Here is a 19,928-nt window from a genome sequence, read left to right as displayed (position 1 = left end):
TTTCGTTTAACAACTGACAGTAACATTTTGCAATATGTTTGTAAAATTTTGCTAATAATCCAGAAAATAACACGATATAAAAAAGGAAAGTTCTAATTTCCTTATGGGGATGTATTCTACGGTGAACAATAAACTTTAAAGCAAAAAGTAGTATAAAATTCAATTAGGCACACAGAATGAAAATATTTTGGATTTGAATAAAACTCCAGTGAGAGACATAAATAAAAGTTCAAGAGAAAAACCCCGAAAATTTGTAAAATTTCTGACTGTTCAAAGTAGATGACAGTGTCAAATCGTCATGGATTTAGATTTCATTGAATACATTTGAAAGAATAAGCAATTTTGTTTTTTTAAGGTCAGTATTAACAGCATACCAAAAAATATACATTCTTTGCAATTATTTAAACTTCAGATGAAAAATGTTTAAATCATACTGTTAAAAAAACAAACTATAGCTTTTCAAAGTCCTTGTAGGCCCTGGGTTTGGGAGCCGACATCTGGGGCACGGCGGCAGGGGCGGGCCACCCCAAGCTGGCGCCCCTGCGGGGTGAGGGTCTGGCCGGTCCGGGAGCCGCTCCAGGCGGCTCGCAGCAATCCCCGCACCCCCAGGCCGGGCGGGGGCGCCTGGCGGGCGGTTCTCCGCGCGCGTGCGCGCGTCCGGGAGCAGCCGGCACTCCCGGGTTCGCCCCCACCAGCTATCCGAGGAGGAGGACGGGCCTCCACCCACCTCGGGCGCTCCTGCGAGCCCCACGTCAGGGTTCTCCAGCTCCCCACAGCGGCCAAACCCCCGCCGGGCACGTACCGAGCCACTTATTTATTTTCTGTGTCCACCCCCACGCCCCCATTCCGCCGCGGAACCTAAACTCCACGAAAACAGGAAGACCCGCCCGCGGCGCAGCCGACACTCTGTAAACAGCAGTTGAAGGGACTCCACCCCCTCATCCCCGCCACCGCGGGCTCGTACCACCGAGTCAGTCCTCCAACATCCCAGAGAGGGCTCGGAAGTGCCCCAGGGCCGCCGCGCGTTTTTCCGGCCGGGCCGTCCGCGCTTTTGTCCCGCCGGCGGCCGGGCTCCCGCGGCGCCGCCACAGCCAGTACGTGAGTCCGCGGCCGCCCGCGCTCCCGCCCCCGGCCCTTGCCCGCCACGCCCTTCCCTTCTTGGCCGAGTCTGGTCTGCCCCTCCAGTCTCCGGCGGGGTCTGGGAGGAAGCGAGCCCCCGCCCCCCACACACATGAGGAGGCGCGCTCCGCAGCCGTGCAGGGGAGGGAAGACCGCGGGCGGGCTGAGGGGTGCAGGGCGCGCCCGCGAAACAGACTGGGCTCGTTGTAGGCCCCAACTTCGGCCTGAACGGTCCAGGGTCGTGTTGGGCCTTCCCAGTATCCAGAGAAGGGCTGGGGCTCAGCTCAGGTGTTCAACTATTCGCCGCTCTCTTGGGTGGGAGGGGCACTCTGAAAATTGGCTCTTTAAAGCGCCCCCCTTTTGTGCTCCTGTTGCAGTTAAGTTTGGCCCTGGGACTTGAGAGTGAGTACGAGCGTCAGAGGGACTCCTAGGGGTGATCTGATTCGACATTCCCCTCCACTCCTTTTTTTTTTTGGTCGGGGTGATGTTGAGAGACTCCGGCTGCAGGTGCGGATGGACCCCCCGGGAGGCACTTCCTGGCCCTCACCTGTGAACGCTCACCTGTATACAGATAGGGGTGTGCCTGGAAGAGGGGACCTGCCGCGGGCTCCAAAAGCTGAGAAGTTACTAGAGGCACTTAACTGGTAGGGAGAGGAAGGTCAAAGAGTTTCCTAGACCGAGGACAGCCTGCGGGAACCCAGATGTGGGTATGTAAAAGATGAAAGGGGAGTGCCAGTGCTGGGTGTGCTGCTCGGATGTTTAGACTAGGTGGCCAGCAGGAGTGTTTTCTTTTTGAAAGCACAATGGTTTCTTAAAAAATGAATTTGGAGCATGTAATACATTCGTATGGCTCAGATATTAAAAGTATGAAACGTTATCAGTGAAAAGATTTCCTACTGCTCTGCTCAGCTATCTTCGTAGGCTCTTCCCCCTTTAGGTATCCACTTTTGTTCCTTTGAGAGTATCTTTCCAGGATTTCTTATGCAAATACTGGCAAGTGTAAATGTAGTTTCTTCCCTCTTTTTTTACACAAGTGGTAGAAGCCCTTCTTCTCTTTATCTTACAGGTCTCTACACATCAGAACACAGTTTTGTTTTACAGAGCTGTGGTATTGGACTGGCTATTGTTTGGATGTTTTCAACGTTCCATAAATTTTTTTAGATCTATTTGGGGACAGTTGGGTTGTTTCCATTTTTTTTGTTACCACAAACAATGGTATACTCAATGACATTACTAGGGTAAGCATTTAATAATTTTTGTTTTATGTTTTACGTTAACTCAACCATTTATTGGCAGGTTGTTAAATTTGCCAAGTCATTATTACATTCTGTCATGCAGTGTTTCAAGAACAAATAAAACAGCCATTCCCTCCTGAGACTTGTATCTTTGAAGTTTAGTCTTACACTAGCCTGGTAGACTGATTCTATCCATGTCTTTGTTCCAGCCGTTCCCTGCCTCTTTAGCTTCAGAAAATGTCTTAGTCTGTCTTTCAGAATCTCCTTTGCTTACTTCCTTCCCTAGGATGACTAGAAATTTCTTCTCCACTGCCAGGTATGACAATGTTCTATTTTCTTTTTTTACTTTAAAGAAAAATAACCTTTCATTTTTATTTCTGCATTTAAGCAATAGATCCAACTTCTGTTAGCCATTTATAATTCTGATATTCATAAATTAAATGCAGGAATTACTAGAGCATAAACCATATTCTCTCTCTGCTCATCTGCATATCATTTACTCCTTAGTCCCATCTTTCATTTGCACATTCTCCCCCTTCAGGTACTTTTTCTTCTGTATTGGTAAGCATTTTGTGGTCACATTTCATCTTGTTTTCTCTTTTTGTTTTTCTGGTCATCTTCAAGTTAAATATAATGTCCAGGAACATAAGGTACAGAATTCACAACTGACACGTGAGATGGTAGATTGCCTTGGTTGGACTCTGAAAATTCAAAGTAGTTGCTGGCATGTTGCAGCTGTTGCTTGTTGCAATCTGTTATTAATAGGAAGGAATTTTTAGCCAGAGGGAGCCACTGTTCTTCTCTTGTGAGTTGTCTAGGCTCTTGGAGAAGTGGCTCCTGACTCTGCAGGGCAGGGACAGCAGGAATGAAGGGCAAGATCTTAATATTTGCACTCTGGGCATTGATGGTAGTGTGTGAACAAGCACAGAAGTGCCCAGAGGTTGTGGGTCATATGTAATTTGGAAGGAGTAGATGGCATTCTATGGTTGACACTTCTGAGTAATGTAACCAGGCTATGCTCCCTGTTAAACACTGGTTGGAGAGGACTTTCTCATTCAGCGTTTAGAACACTTAAGAAACTCAAACCTTCCTGGTATGGTTGTTCCTGCCTGTATTCTCAGCTACTCTGGAGGCCAAGGCAGGAGGATTGTTTGAGCCCAGGAGTTCAAGGCTGCAATGAGATATGACTGAGCCACTGTAGTCCAGCCCAGGGTGACAGAGCAAGACCCTGTCTCAAAAACAAAACAAACAGAAAAAAAAAAAATGGAAAAAAAAATTCAAACCTTTGCAGCCCTCTCTATGGGGGAGATGTGCTTTTGGAATAATTCCTTGTGTCATAGGTGACACGTGACTTAGGCACCACATTTGTCTAACTGATTGGATTATAATAACCCCCTCCTGGAACTCCAGGACTTTGTTCTTTCTCCCCTCAATTCATTCTTCCGCTGCAACTAATCTGAGTGATCTTTCTTTTTAAAATTTTTTCTTATTAACTCTAGTACACTCGTTGCTCAGATCCAGCAATTATCAGGATTCTGCTATGTTTGTTTCATCTTTCTCTTTTTATTTTTTCCTAGTTGAAGTATTTTAAAGCAAATTCTAGACAGCATGCCACTCTACCCTAGCATACTTCCATCAGTCTGCATTAAAAAAGAAAAAAAAAAGGACACTTATAGCCACAGTGCTGTTATTACACCATCCTAAATTAACTCTGACTCCTTGGTATTATCTAACAGAGGTTGGCAAACTACTGGGTCTGTGGTCTGTTTTTGTATGGCCTACTAGCTAAAAATAGTTTTTATATTTTTTAAGGAATATTGCAAATAATAATCAGCAGTCCTGTATGGCCCACAAAACCTAAAATATTTGCTATCTGGCCCTTTACAGAAAATGTTTGCCAACCCCTGATTTAATAAATAAGTGATCTCCCAAAATGCATATCCAGGTTTGCTACTCCTTTGCCTGAAAGTCCCAAGGATCAAGTCTGGACTCCTTAGTATGAGGCAGCCCCTGTGTTTGCCCACCTGTCTGGCTTTACCTGCCACCCTCTGCCCCAGATATGTGGAGGGTGGTTAGCATCGGTCCCTTTGCACCTGCTCTTTCCTCAGCTGGGAATGCCCACCCCTCTCTTCCTGAAGTTCTTCCTAGTCCTTTGAGGCAGAGTCTGTCCCTTCCCCTTCTTCCCCTTTCCGTGCCCTGTGTTTGTCTCTGTTGTTTTCATCACATTATTATTTTCCTGTCAGGCTCTCCTACTAGTCTGCAGGTGCCTTGATGGCAGGGCCATGTCTTATCCATCTCTTTGTCCCCAAGACTAGCCCAGGGCCTGGAAAAAAACAAACAAGATACAGATCATAATCCAAGTTCCTTGTCCGACACTCAACCTCAGAAATGACTTAGATATTAGAATGCATCTTCAGTATTGTTTAAGGGTAACTGATTATTTTGTTACATTCTCTTGATTGCCTTTATATTTTAGCAACATTTACTCTAGTGCTATCTTGGTGCTTTTCTGCCTCTGTTTTTGATGGATCTTTTCTTAGTATTTATTTCATTTTAAACCATCTTATTTTCAATGAGGATGCACCTTTATATTGATACATTTTGATTTCACTCAATAAGAGGATTAGACGAACTACATCAGATGATGGGCCACTGTGCGCCCAGTCCAAACAGGAGGTTAAGCAGAGCCAGAACAGGGAGACTCCTGGCCTCTGCCAGAGTTAGAGAGGTAAGTAGTGAAGTGTCTGTGATTTCGTGCAGACTAGGCCAGTCAGCAACCAGTCAAACAGGGAATCCTAGAGCACATGAAGGGAACTAAGAATTAGTCTGTTGAAAAGAGTTGGGGAAAGGGCAGGCAGAGAATCAGTGAGTGCAATGGCAGTGAGGGGTGAATTAGCATAGTTCATTTGGTGTCCAGGGAGTCGCTCCAAGTGGCTGGATGCAGGTTTCAAGTGCCACAATAAGTAGCCTGGGAGAACTTGGCATCGGGGAGTCACCAGGTGTGCATTTTACAAAACTCTTGATGACTGTTGGAAGAAGAATTGGACAGGATGACAAGGAAGGAAGAGAGACTATGGCAGTAGTTCAGAAGAGAATTTAAGGGGCTTTAAAGTAAGGACTTTGCAGTAGGAATGGTGGTGGGGCTAAGGGTGAGAGCTTGGGAATTCTTTAGGCAATAAAATCAGTTGGTCTTAAGGGCTGTTTTGGATGTGGTGAGAAAAATAGAAAAGCTCACTTCTGATTTTGGCAAAGGGAAGGGTGGGGTGCATATGAGGGTCTGTAATTGAAGAGAGCACTCTAGGCCTGAGGTGAGGATCTGAGAGACATGGCTTTTAGGAGTAGTAGGAGCCCCCCCGTATGAACAGGGCTGCCCAGGGAGCATGCAGAGTCCAAAGAGGAGAGGTTCAAGGTGGAAGCAGGGGGCAACAGCCAGGAGCAAGCACTGGAAGAAGCTAATGCAGTGTCATCTGAGTGGAAGAAGTGAGACTGAGTGGATGAGGCACAAGGGAGATGGGATGTGAATAGGAGGCAGGATGGTGAAGCGGTACCTGGATGGGAAGGTATAGTTGAGAGAATCTTAAATTTACTTTCTGAAATAGTTTTAAATATGCAGAAAAATTTCAATAATAAGAACAATAAAAAGATACCTTTTGCTCAGCAGATTCACCTGTAGTTAACATTCTACTTCATTTCGTCCTCTTGTTCTTTTCATACGTACAATTTTTTTTCCTGAACCATTTGAAGGTAACTTACATACATCATGGCCCTTTACCCGTAAGTACTTTGGTAGATATTTCCTAAGGATGAGGATATTTTCTTATATAACTGCAGTACAGTTGTCAAATTCAGTACATTTAAAGTTGATACTGCTTTTATCTAATCTACCATCCATATTCCAATTTCATCAGCTGACTCAATTGTTTTAACAATTTTTTGCTTTGGTACAGATCTAGTTGTGGTCAGGAATTGAATTTAGTGGTCAAGTCCCTTTAGCCTTCTAATTTAATCTGGAACAGTTCTACAGCCTTTCTTTGTATTTTTTGAAAATGATATTTTTGAAAAAACAGTCCCCTTTTTCCTACTTTCCTTTTGATGGAATATGCTTCATTTTGGATTTATCTGATGTTTCCTTGTGATTCAGTTCACATAATGTATTCTTATAGGTGATGTGTCCTCAAGATGTCACTGCAGGAAGCACATCATGTCTATCTACCTCCACTGGAGGTATTTAATTTAGAATGCAGGCCAAGGCGTTGTCTAATTTCTCCACTATATAGTAATTAATACCATGTTTTCCCTTGTAACTAAAGACACAGTCTCCGGGGGAATATTTAAGACTATGCAGATGTCCTGCTCCTTATCAAAATTTCCCCCTAGATTCACTGATGATTCTCCCCTGATCCAGTCTTTACTCTGACAGTTGCAGAATGCCGATTTTTCCAATTCTGCCATTCCTTTCATATTTACCACCCAGTGCTCACGTTCTCCTATCAACAAGAGGCCTCCGTTTCTCCGCTTTTTGTATCTGTGGACTCAAAATCCTATCTTTGATGGCTTATATTTCATTGCTGTTCTGAATTTCTATGGTGCTTAAATCAGGTGTGTAGCCTGACTCTTATGGTCTTGTGCCATGTCCCCACCATTGTTTTGAGCCCTTCCTTACTTGCTGGCCTAACAGGATGCCCCAGCTCATCTTGTATGTTGCCTTTTCCCAGCAAGGAATCAGCCATTTCTTTGAGGACCTCTGGTTCCTTTTAGTAGGTGATGGTATTATAATAGAGTCCCAGGAGATGGTGCTAGATGTGCTCATTACCACTGAGGTATTTTTGTTTGTTGGCCTTTCAGCAAAGAGAGCTGGGAATATATGTACATATATACACCTATGCATACAAATGTGCAGATGTGAATATACATACATTTATATACATGCACATATGTATAATTTAGAAATCCTAAGTTTGCACCAGTACTTTCAATTCATCCCCACAGGTTCTTTCTTGCCTTCTCCCATTCCTTATTTTTATGTCCTTTCTTCTTCCAGGAGAGCCCTGGCTACCAAGAAAATCAGCACATTTACTCAGTTCCATAATACATCTAAAATTCTTTCAGAATTGTTCTGCCCATACCACTACAGGAAACAGACCTACTAACATAGTTCAGTTGTTTGCATTTCTTCCCTATTACCCCCTCCAGCCTTCCCAAGACTGAATATACCTCTATAGTCAAATATTATGTCCCTAAGTTACATAGATTTGTTCTTTGTTCTCTTCCTGTGGTTATGGTATTCATGTAAAACAAATGAGTTCATTTGTTTCTGTTTGCTTTCTGTTTTAGTTGTTTTTCTACTTTCCTATCCTCATGGATTTAATTTTATTCTTTGAATATGGACAATATTATTATGCTTCCATAAATAAAAACTATACAGAAAGTTATAGAGTGTCTGTCTGCCCCCACCTGTCATCCCTTCTGCTCCACTCAACCGCTTGTAAGTAACAAACTTCATTGTTTTCTGCTTTGTAATATAAAGAAGCAGATACATACTTGTTTTCTTGTTTTCCTTTTATGCACAAAGTAGCATATATGCTCTTTTTTTCACTGTGCCTTTTTTGATTTTACAGTATATCCTCATTCCCTTTTAGTGCTGCATTGTGTATTTATACCATAGTTTATTTAACCAGTCTTCTGTGTTTGGATATTTAGGTAGTTTTCCAGATTTTTCAGTTGCAAGTAACGCTACAATGAATAACTTTGTGCATGTATAGTTTTCCATTGTTGGTGTATCCTCAGTATAAATTCCTAGAAGTGAGATTTCTGAGTAAACACACACATGGTTTTGTTAGATATTGGCAAATTCCCTTCAACAGGGGTTGTGCCAATTTGCATACTCAACAGTGTATGAAGTTCCATCAACAGAGTATATTGTTAAGCTTTGACTACTTGCTAATCTGACAGGTGAGAAATAGTATCTTACTGTAGTTACTTGCCTTTCTCTTATTGTGACTTAAGTTGAATATCTTTCCACATATTTAAGGACCATTTTAGTCTGTTTTTCTTCAGTTTTTGAAAATTATTTGTATATTAGGGATATTGGCCCTTATATATGATGTATCTTGCAATTTTTTTTCTTCTTTGTCATTTATTTCTTAATTTTGCTTATGGTATTTTTGCCATCCAATTTTGTTTTTATATAGTCAAATTTATAAATCTTGTTCATCTGAGTCATAGTTAGAAAGCTTACTCTATAGCCAAGTCTTGGATGCGTTTACTGATGTTTTCTTCTATTATTTATATTTTATATTTAGAATTCTGTTCCATTTGGAGTTTATCCCTGTGTATGGTGTGAAGAATGGATCTAATTTTATCTTGTTCCAAATGGCTTTATAGTTGTACAGCACTATTAAAAAGACCATCTTTGGCCAGGTGTGGTAGCTCATGCCTGTAATCCCTAGCACTTTGGGAAACTGAGGCAGGAGGATTGCTTGAGGCCAAGAGTTCCAGACCATCCTGAGCACCACAGTGAGACCCCCATCTCTACAAAACATAAACACGTCAGCTGGGCATGGTGGCGGACACCTGTAGTCCTAGCTACTCGGGAGGCTGAGGCAGGGGGATCGCTCTAGCCCAGGAGTTTGAGGTTGCAAAGAGCTGTGATGATGCCACGGTGCTCTAGCCAAGGCAACAGAGTGAGACCCCATCTCAAAAAAAATAAACAAAATGACTATCTTGTCCCCCAGTAATTTGCAATGCCATCTTTACCATTGATTTCTATGTGTAGTTGGGACAATTTCTGGACTTTCTGTTCTATTCCATTTGCCTGTATATTTATATGCTGGTACCACACTGTTTTAATTATAGGGGCTTTATAGTATATTTTAATATCTAGTATGGCTAGTACCCCGTCATAGCTCTTCTTTTCTTTTTTTTTTCTAGCAATTTTTGTGTATTTATCTTAAGAGATTTGGCTTTATGGCTATAGGAAGTTGAACATCTTTCTGTCCTGAGGGCTGAGGGTGAGTACAGATATAGGGCCAGGGCTGAAAAGGAAATGGATGGAGCAGGGTCCCTGGTGTGTGTGGGAACAGGATTCTGAGCATAGATAGATGGTATGTTGCTGTTTATGGTTCTGGAATTCCACTGCCTACCCAGTAGCCCTCATAGTTTAAGTGATGTGGAATGCTCTATCTGGAGTAATAAAGAAAGGGAGTTGGGGAACAAGGCCATGCTACCATCCCTCAATGGCCTCTGATCTTACTTAGTACTTAATATTGCTTAATATTTAATTACCAAATAGTCATTTGTGGAAGCTTTCTTAGCTGAACCACTTTTGGGTTTAATGTCCATGGAGTGATGCTTTATTTTATCTTCCTAGTGATCCCCTGAGTTCATACCTTGTCCTATAAGTTTTAACTCAGAGTCCGTTGTTCTCATCAGCATAACTTGTAAGTGTAATTCTTTATACAGGTCCACTCCAAAGTCTGTACCTTACTTGTGTTGCCCCTGCCAGCTCCTCTCATGTTCACAAATAGAATTTCTTAGTAGGATCAACAGAATTGCCATGTACTGACCTAAGAGAGTCTGATACCCAGAGTACAAGGGGGAGATCCAAATTCTAACAAAGTCTAATCACAAATGTCTAATTGTCTAAGGCAAAAGAATAACTAGCCTAGAACTGTTGTGTGTGTTCTCAGGACTCAGTCTGTCAGTAAGTGAATGCTGATGGAGTGCCAGTCATGGGTAGATTGTCTTCAAGGGAACAGAGTCCCTGCTTGGGCCTAGAATCTCCTTTGAGAAGGAGTGTGCAGACTTTCCTGAGTCATATGCTTTATCTCCAGGTTCTGACCCTGATCCAGTAACCTCACTGCATATTCTTAGTTATAATACTATAATGAATAATAAATAACAATGACATATGGCACTCACCAAGTGACAGGTATTGTTCTCAATGCTTTACGTGCACTATCTCATTTCATATTCGCAAAGACCCTATTGCCTTCATTTTACAGATGATGAAGCTGCTACACAAAGAGGCTAAGTAATTTTCTCAGGGTCATCCAGCTAGGCATTTGAACCGATGCAGTGTCACTTCCTTTGCTTGATGGTTTGAGGTTTTGCTTCTCATCTTTGATATGCACTGAATACGGTAGCCGGTTCATAACTAGGAATGAAAGCCTCTCCACAGCAGGCCAGAGCATGTTCTTCCTTATAGAGTTCTTCCCTGGCCACCCACTTTCCAGAGTTGATGTTTTACTGGGAGGGAAAGTCCAGGAGGCCAAATTGACTCCAGGCAGCTGCAGGTTGCTTTGTTTCTCATCTTTGAAATGACTATCCTCATAATTTCATAACCATTTCCCTGATACCTTTACCTAGGTACTGATTTCTCCTTTTCTTTAGTTGTGCCTGTCCTCTGTTGATTATGTCTAACTTCTCATAATCAAAAAAAAAAGTTACACCTAACATTTGTCTTACTAATTTTTCTGTTTTGTATTCTTCAGAGATTTCTTCTGTCCTCTGTTTTTCCATGATTAAGTGACATTGTTCAAATACTGGTCAGTGTTGCCTCTGGTTCTGTGTGTCATTTCACTTTGTCCTAATGCTGAGCTGTTATGCAAGAATAGAAAAGCTCTTTGTTCCATTGAAAATACAGGACTCTAGCAGTTTAATATTAGCTCCACAGGGGCAGATATTTTGTCATGTCCACTTTTGTATCCCTAGTACTTAAAAATGGTACCTCTCTGATAGCATGCAGTCAGTAAATATTTGTCAAGTTAATTAGTGAATTTTGATGTGATTCTTCCAGTTTTTTTCTAAACAAAGTGAACAGGTATCCTTTTTATTTTCTTGGTTTAGTGTTACATTTGAAGATGGGCACTGAGGATGAGGAACCAACCAAAAAGTCTGAAAATGTGGGAAATGTAGAATCTAAGTGGCCAAAAGTGGAAAGTCTTCACAAGGATCCTGTGCAGGAGTCTAAGGTTGGTGAAACATGTGATTGGGATAGCAAAGTAGAGAGTCAATGGGAAAAGCCGGCAGGAAAAAGGATGAAGGAAGACAACAGTGGCATCAGGGAGATAGTTGGCAAAGTCAAGAGCATGGCAAACTTAAAGATGGAACAGGGGGATGAGACATTTGAAAATAGCTCACAACTGAGCCCAAAACACGTCCCACACCAGACTGTCCCTGCAGAGCAGAAAAGCAGTGAACAAGGCAAGTATGTGGAGAATGTTAATGGAAGCTCTCACCCCAGTGTACAGCAGAAAACCAGTGCTGTTAAGAAATCACATAAATGTGATGAGTGTGGGAAATCCTTCAAATATAATTCCCGTCTAGTTCAACATAAAATTATGCACACAGGGGAAAAACGCTATGAGTGTAGTGACTGTGGAGGGACTTTCCGGAGCAGTTCGAGTCTTCGGGTCCACAAGCGGATCCATACTGGAGAGAAGCCGTACAAGTGTGAGGAATGTGGAAAAGCCTACATGTCCTACTCCAGCCTTATAAACCACAAAAGCACCCATTCTGGGGAGAAGAACTGTAAGTGTGATGAGTGTGGAAAATCCTTCAATTATAGCTCTGTCCTGGACCAGCACAAAAGGATCCACACTGGAGAGAAGCCCTATGAATGTGGCGAGTGCGGGAAGGCCTTTAGGAACAGCTCTGGGCTCAGAGTTCACAGAAGGATCCACACAGGGGAGAAACCGTATGAATGCGACATTTGTGGGAAAACCTTCAGTAACAGCTCTGGCCTCAGGGTCCACAAAAGGATCCACACTGGTGAGAAGCCCTATGAATGTGATGAGTGTGGGAAGGCCTTCATTACTTGCAGAACACTTCTCAACCATAAAAGCATCCACTTTGGAGATAAACCCTATAAATGTGATGAGTGTGAGAAGTCTTTTAATTATAGCTCTCTTCTCATTCAGCATAAAGTCATCCACACTGGAGAGAAACCTTATGAATGTGACGAATGTGGGAAGGCTTTCAGGAACAGCTCCGGCCTCATAGTGCATAAAAGGATCCACACAGGAGAGAAACCTTATAAGTGTGATGTCTGTGGCAAAGCATTCAGCTATAGCTCAGGCCTTGCAGTCCATAAAAGTATTCACCCTGGGAAGAAAGCCCATGAATGTAAGGAGTGTGGAAAATCTTTTAGTTATAACTCGCTTCTTCTTCAACATAAAACTATTCACACTGGAGAGAGACCTTATGTATGTGATGTATGTGGGAAAACTTTCAGAAACAATGCAGGCCTCAAAGTCCACAGGAGGCTCCATACTGGGGAAAAACCATATAAGTGTGATGTGTGTGGGAAAGCCTATATCTCACGCTCTAGCCTTAAAAATCACAAAGGAATCCATCTTGGGGAGAAGCCGTATAAATGTAGCTATTGTGAAAAATCCTTCAACTATAGCTCTGCTCTTGAACAGCATAAAAGAATTCATACAAGGGAAAAACCCTTTGGCTGTGATGAGTGTGGAAAAGCTTTCAGAAATAATTCTGGCCTTAAAGTACATAAACGAATCCACACTGGGGAGAGACCTTACAAATGTGAAGAATGTGGGAAAGCCTACATCTCACTCTCAAGCCTTATAAATCATAAAAGTGTACACCCTGGGGAGAAGCCCTTTAAGTGTGATGAGTGTGAGAAAGCCTTCATCACATACCGAGCCCTTATAAACCACAAAAAAGTTCATCTTGGGGAGAAGCCCTACAAATGTGATGTGTGTGAGAAATCTTTTAATTACACCTCACTCCTTTCTCAACACAAAAGAGTCCACACTAGAGAGAAACCCTATGAATGTGACAGGTGTGAGAAGGTCTTCAGAAACAACTCAAGCCTTAAAGTTCATAAAAGAATCCATACTGGGGAGAAGCCCTATGAATGTGATGTGTGTGGAAAAGCCTACATCTCACACTCAAGCCTTATTAATCATAAAAGTACTCACCCTGGCAAGACACCCTATACATGTAATGAATGTGGAAAAGCTTTTTTCTCAAGCAGAACTCTTATAAGCCATAAAAGAGTCCATCTTGGGGAGAAACCTTTCAAGTGTGTCGAATGTGGGAAGTCTTTCAGTTACAGCTCTCTCCTTTCACAACACAAGAGGATCCACACGGGGGAGAAACCCTATGTATGTGATAGGTGTGGAAAGGCATTCAGGAACAGCTCAGGCCTCACAGTACATAAAAGGATCCACACAGGTGAGAAACCCTATGAATGCGATTTGTGTGGGAAGGCGTACATCTCACATTCAAGTCTTATCAACCATAAAAGTGTCCACCGTGGGAAGCAGCCCTATGATTGTGAGTGTGGGAAATCCTTCAATTATAGATCAGTCCTTGACCAACATAAAAGGATCCACACTGGAAAGAAGCCATACCGATGTAATGAGTGTGGTAAGGCTTTTAATATCAGATCAAATCTCACCAAGCATAAAAGAACACATACTGGAGAGGAGTCTCTAAATGTGAAAAATGTGGGAAGTCATAGTGGCACATCCCAGAGGAGAATCTATGAGGCGGGAGGGAAGGCTCTGGATGGGACCAGGATGAGGATGCCTCTGTAGCAGGTGGAGTTTACTGTGTCTCAAGGATTGCAAGTGGAAGAAAACCTTATGAATGTAAGAGTGTCTGAGGTCCTTGTTCATGGGTTATACTTTACATAGTAGAAATCACTGTAGAGGATTGTGAGTAATCTTTTCTATGTGATTTTTAGTCATAGCAAGGAAGGCTCCAGTGTCAAGGTAGTTTAGACCTTATAGAATATAAAATACTCCATACTGGGGATAAAACCTATTGAAGTGATGGAATATGCAAAAATCTTCAAAATAAGCAGACATTTCTGGACATAAAACACAATTGAGGAAAGGACTTTAATTAGAAGTCATAGAGTCATGATCAGAAAGTTCATATTTGGATGAATTCTGTCAATAAAAATGTAGGAAATTCAGGTATACCTTTGAATCCCAATTATACATTGTGGTCAGTGGGGAAAAAAAATCTAAGAAGGGCCTCCAACAGACAAATTCAGGGAGAGATAGGCTTCAGGGAATATAAATTTATTTAGTAGTAGTGATCTTGAAGTATAAACTTGATATAATTGAATGGCTTGAGGGGAGCAGTGATGATGATTTCTGAAACAAAATTTGGATTTCCTTGTAGGAAAAGTAGAAAGCATAGACTGTTATAAATGTAACAGAGATGGGAGAGAGGCACTCATAGAAAAGGCAAACTGATTGGAATGTACTATTGTGATATGCTAGTTGAATGGATGGAACTTTTTTTTTTTTAAGTTTTAAATCAACCCTCTTAGTGAATGATGAATGTGTGATGAGTGAGAACCTGAAAGGTGTGGTATTCACACATTTGTGCTACAATAAAAGGTTCTACCTTGGAGAGGATCTTGACACATTCAATAACCAATGGGACACATCTTCAGCATGAACTTGCACCTTATATGACAATTGATTCAGGGATTCCTATAATAGGAATGTTGGGAAGGAGGGCATTTTATTGTAGGATCTAAAAAGCTAGGTAGCTACCAGTAATTCAAGAGAGGAGGTAATTCATGTTTCTTAATAATCTTGTTAAATGTTTGATTGTTTTGGAATGTGTTATTGTAAAGATTTCTTGCAGTATTTCTGTAAATTGTCTGTTGTAAAATGTTATGAATGCTTTCTTCAGGGCTCACTCTCTTTGCCATGAAGGCTAGATAGATGTGGTGAAGTAAGGTGGAAGTAAGGTGGAATTCCAATAAAGAAATTCCTTAAATGAAAACAGACTGTGACTTACTTTAGGTGGAGGGATACACAGAGCCAATCCCTGTGTCATATCTTTGTGGGGTAAGTTACACCTGATCCAAACCAGAGAAGGCAGCAGGGGCCTCATCTCACAGGGCTAGGAGCTCAGCTGGGTTCAGCAGAAGTTAGATGGTGCTTCACTAGGAGATGCACAGGGTGGATTTTGAGGGGACAAGTGATGTGATCCTTATACTGGGAGTGGGCAGGCTGTGTGTGTCACCACAGGTAGAATTTTTAGACAGAGTGTCGCTTTGTTGCCTGGGCTAGAATGCCATGGCATCATCCTAGCACACGGCAACCTCAAACTCCTGGGCTTAAGCAATCCTTCTGCCTCAGCCTCCCGAGTACCTGGGACTACAGGCGCCATGCCCAGCTAATCTTTTCTAGTTTTGTAGAGACAGGGGTCTCACTCTTGCTCAGGCTGGTCTCGAATTCCTGACCTCAAATGATCCTCCCACCTTGGCCTCACAGAGTGCTAGGATTACAGGCTTGAGTCACCGTGCCTGGCATCCAGGTAGAATTTAATGGTGAAGTATTGCTAACTGTGTATGAAGTAGTTAACTAGGTAACTCAAAGGATAAAAGTAGACTCTTCTGAGAATTGAGTAACCTAGCCTCCTCTCCACCATGCACAGAATAGAAGGCAGAGCCCCAGAGCCTTCATGCTCTTGGCAAAATCCTCATCCCTTCCTCCCCGACCAGAGTCACAGCCTCACTACCACAGTCTACCTGGGAGACCATTGCTACAAATCCCATTTCGCTTTTTATCCTTATATGTGTACCCTATATTGCCATCAGGCAGGCCTGCATGCCCATAACATTGTACATTTTTTCACCTGTGTTTCCTTCCCCTCCATAACACAAGAACTTTCATTGTATCCCCTGGAACTCATAGTCCACCATTAGCAGAATTTCCTATATTCTCTTCACCTCTTGGCCTAACTGAAAACTAGCTGTCCTCTGGAAGTACTGTTTCCTTTGCACTTCTCTCAAGTGGAGGCTGCCTTTTCTGCCATATCCCATGTTTCCAAGTGGGATAGGTAACCTGCATGTTCCTATTGCTGCTTGAGGACCATTGTCACTCCCTCTTCCTAAACTCCCCCCTCTCCTCACTAAAGTTTGAAATCTCTTTACATTACATTAAACAACTGCCAGCCCTTCTTTCTGCAGCCATCTGCAGATCCTGGGTTGCTCTCCATTATTCCTTGAAGACCGTAGCTCCTGTCTCACTGTCACTTTCTCCAAAGATAATCCTGTCTTAATTCTGGGTAATTTCTGTGACATGCAGGTGATGCTTTCCATACGCTGGCCTCTGAAGTCTTTAACCTCAGCTTCTCTCCTCCAATGGTCTTGTGCTCCACCCTACCTCAGGTGTCTATTCCACAGTCGTGTCATGTCATTAGCAACAGCTGCAACCTCTCTTTAATCTCAATTCCGAGTAAGCCACTCTCTGACCCCACCTCCTAGCTTTCCCGTGTCCTCCCTCTAGTACCCTGCCAGGACTGCACCCACCAGTAAGTTTTGATAGGTGGGGGAAAAGGGGGAGGTGGTAGGGAGGTAAGGAAGGCAGTGTCTCTGACACAACTCCACATTGGAATATGATGACCACACTTATTCTCTGTCCTTCCCCACATGTGGCACTGGCAAGCCTGACTCTACCCACAAGCTTGGACTGATTTACTGAGGAAGTGCTTATTGAAGATCTGCTGGGCACAGTCCACTGTCCCCGGCACTGAGTGGGAGAGGATGGCAGCAGAAGTAGACCCTGGTAGATAAAGATGAATAAGGGAGAAAGGCCACAAGCAAAACCACCGTGATGGATGCCCTCAACTAGACTCTGCAGGTTCTCAGAGGAAAATGACCATGACTAACCAGGAAAAAGGAGGTAGTGGTGACATCTGAGTGGGACATCGAATCGGGTGTTCTGAGAGAGGATTGGAAATAGGATGGCCTGAGCAAAGGCATCATTGGAAACACTCAGGCATCCTCCAGTGATGCTGGTCTCTGGCAGGACTGATGTCTGGTGAGCAAGAAGGAGGTGGCCACGGAGTACTTGTTCCCAGTAGTTGTGGCTCTGATTGGGTTTCCATTTGCTAAAGATAAGACCAGTTCTGGCTGTTTTAGATAATCACAGGTTAGCTGAGGTTTCCATGTGCCCACACACCCCTGCTTGAGCTCCAGCCGGACCTAATGTACCATCTACTTTTGTGGGAGGTGCAGGCTAGTTAAGTAACAATGGAGAGGATGGCCACAGCTTGGATGGGGATTCTGAGTGCCCTGAGCACCAGGACACACTCTCCCCTCTATTTGGATGTTCTGGAAATGGTCCCAGGACCTCACATATGCCTTCAGCCAGATGTGAGCCTCTTTGGGCTGATCCCAAACATGATGGGGTATCTCAGTCTCTAGCCCCCAAAGATCCAGTAGCTCATGTGTGGCACTCCAGGGATGAGAGATGGTTTGAGGACCACCCCGAACCCCTTCCAGAGAATGATATGGAAGAAGAAAAATAGGAGGAGAAGAGAAAGCACAAAGGAAAACCTGAATAAACAATGAGTATGCAAAAGCCTTTCATAGAAGTGTACATCTTTATTAGTGAATTTGTCTGAAGATGAAAGCCCAAAGAATAATCGTGTCTGTTTCATGTATGGGGATCTTGGGGGTGAAATAGCATTGAACACCAGTCATGCAATGCAAGGGAAATTTCCTTCATGGGGTTCAAAAACAAGAGAGGATCACCACTAGGACAATACCTGAGGATCAGTTAGCTGAAGACAGACATTGGGGACATGAAGTCTGCTTGCATCAGGAGGACCTTGCCTTGAGGAATTGGAGACAACTGCCCCAAGGCAGTCCTTAGGCTGGGAGGACTCTTCATGTTTCTTCTCCAGCCTCAGCCAAGGGCCTTGGCCTGGAGACACGGAGAAGGAAATAGAATACAGTACTTTAACTCGATTCATCTTCTCACTGAGGAACTGTTCCCATTCAGACCTGGCACTTCTTCTCAGGTCATGGATAATATTGGTTATGCTCAAGGAGCAGTTTGTGTGAAATGTGTGTAGAGAGGCAGTAAAGTACAGTGGCCAAGAGTCTGTTCTCTCTGCCATGAAGCCCAGATTCAAATGAGCACTCTCACTTATTCTCAGATGACTTTAGATAAGTAACTAAGTATTTTTTAAATTTTTTTTTTTGAGAGACAGGGTCTTATTCTGTCACCCGGGTTGGAGTGCACTGGTGCAGTCATAGCTCACTGTAACCTCCTGGGCTCAAGTGATCCTCCCACCTCAGTCTCCCACGTAGCTGAAACTACAGGCGTGTGCCACCACACCTAGCTAATTTTTTAAAATATTTTTCTTTGGAGATGGGGTCTTGCTACATTGCCCAGGCTGGTCTCAAACTCCAGGCCTCAAATGATCTTGCTTTGGCCTCCCAAAGTGCTGGGATTACAGGCATGAGCCATCGTGCCCAGCCTAATCTCTTTTTATGCTTCTGTGTTGTCAGGGTAAGAATAGTAGCAACCTCATAGTTTGTAATGAGGGCTGGAAAATTAGTATTATTAGGGCCCTTAGAAGAGTGCTTGGAATGAGAAGTGTGCATAAGGATGTATCAGGTAAGTCCGGCAGTGAAGTGGCCTCTGCCCAAGGACTCAGCATCTAGATGCTCAAGCAATGGAAGACAGACAACTCCTATCTGAAAGTCAAGAAAATCCTTCAAGGACCACCCCACATGCAGACATAACTTGAGAAGAGATGTGAGACGTGAGAAAAATGATTTTCTCAATGTGGTTACTCTGTGGTATCTTGTTTCTAAGCAAGCAGTCCATTGTTTTCTAAGCAAACATGCTTTGTCTTTGTCAGGCTGGAAAAGGGTTAACAGCTTGAGGAGCCTCCAGCTTTGGTCCAGTGACTAAGCGTTTTGGGTGTGGTGAGGGCTGCTACCCACTGGCTTCTCTGGCCTGGGTGGCCTGCCCACTCATACCATATGCATTTTGCTTCTCCTGTGTTTTTCTGGCAATATTCAGATGTGCTGGAGTTTACTTCAGGAAGAGTTGGTGAGAGCCACACTTCCACCATCTTAACCATGGCTGTTTTTGGTGAGTGTCCCCTTAAGATCTCAAAGGCTAAGAGGCGGTCCTTGGGTGGGCAGGGAGAAGCCCCAGAGGAGGCAGGCAAAGTTTTTGGATGCAAACCCTAGGGCAGTATTCCACTCAATGTAATAATTATGAATTTGTTTCCTGTCTAATTTCCCATCTGTAAAATGAGGGAAAAGACTTGTTCACATGGTTGCTTTAAGGATTAATGAAAAAGCACCCTGTATTCTATGAAAACTTTGTACAAACATTATTGTTAAATTGACTAATCTATCTTTTTAAAAGTTGATGGAGATAATGAAGATGAGAGCAAAAAGTAATGAAACAGGAAGCAACACAATAAAGAAGACTAACAAAGTCAAGGTTGGTGCTTTGAAAATTGATAAACCCCTGATGTGATTGGACAAAGAAAAACAGAAAGCACAAATAATCAAAGTTGGGAATGAAAATTGGGAAATGACAACAGATCCCATGGGTTAATTTATAAGTATATATTTTTAACTTCCAAATGTGCAAATTTCCTAGTTATAGTTTTGTTATTGCATTGTGGTCAGAAAACATACTTTATATGATTGCTATTCTTTGTAATGTGTTGAGATTTGCTTTATGGTCCAGGATATGTTTGACCTTAGTGAAAGTTCATAGGCACTTAAAAAGAACATGTGTCCTGCAGATTCTACATAAAGCC

General features: G+C 42.9%; 1 protein-coding gene across 7 annotated transcripts in view; it reads left to right on the top strand.

Moving 5' to 3' along the window:
- The first annotated feature begins 801 nt into the window (after nt 1–801).
- ZFP62 (ZFP62 zinc finger protein) overlaps nt 802–19,928 on the top strand; it is a 36,532-nt gene continuing 17,405 nt past the window's right edge. For 2 of the 7 annotated variants that reach the window (XM_045529954.1, XM_045529955.1), the window contains exons 1-4: nt 804–1,094; nt 11,202–13,553; nt 19,172–19,243; nt 19,526–19,603. In XM_045529954.1, the coding sequence (XP_045385910.1) occupies nt 1,094; nt 11,202–13,553; nt 19,172–19,243; nt 19,526–19,560 (2,460 nt within the window). In that variant the 5' untranslated portion in view covers nt 804–1,093 and the 3' untranslated portion in view covers nt 19,561–19,603. The other 5 variants (XM_045529952.1, XM_045529950.1, XM_045529951.1 and 2 more) reach the window with 5 other exon arrangements.

The sequence above is a fragment of the Lemur catta genome, chromosome 18 (genome assembly GCF_020740605.2).
Source record: "Lemur catta isolate mLemCat1 chromosome 18, mLemCat1.pri, whole genome shotgun sequence".
NCBI lineage: Eukaryota > Metazoa > Chordata > Mammalia > Primates > Lemuridae > Lemur > Lemur catta.
The sequence above is the reverse complement of the archived record's forward strand: the minus strand, read 5'-3'. Positions and strand labels throughout refer to the sequence as shown.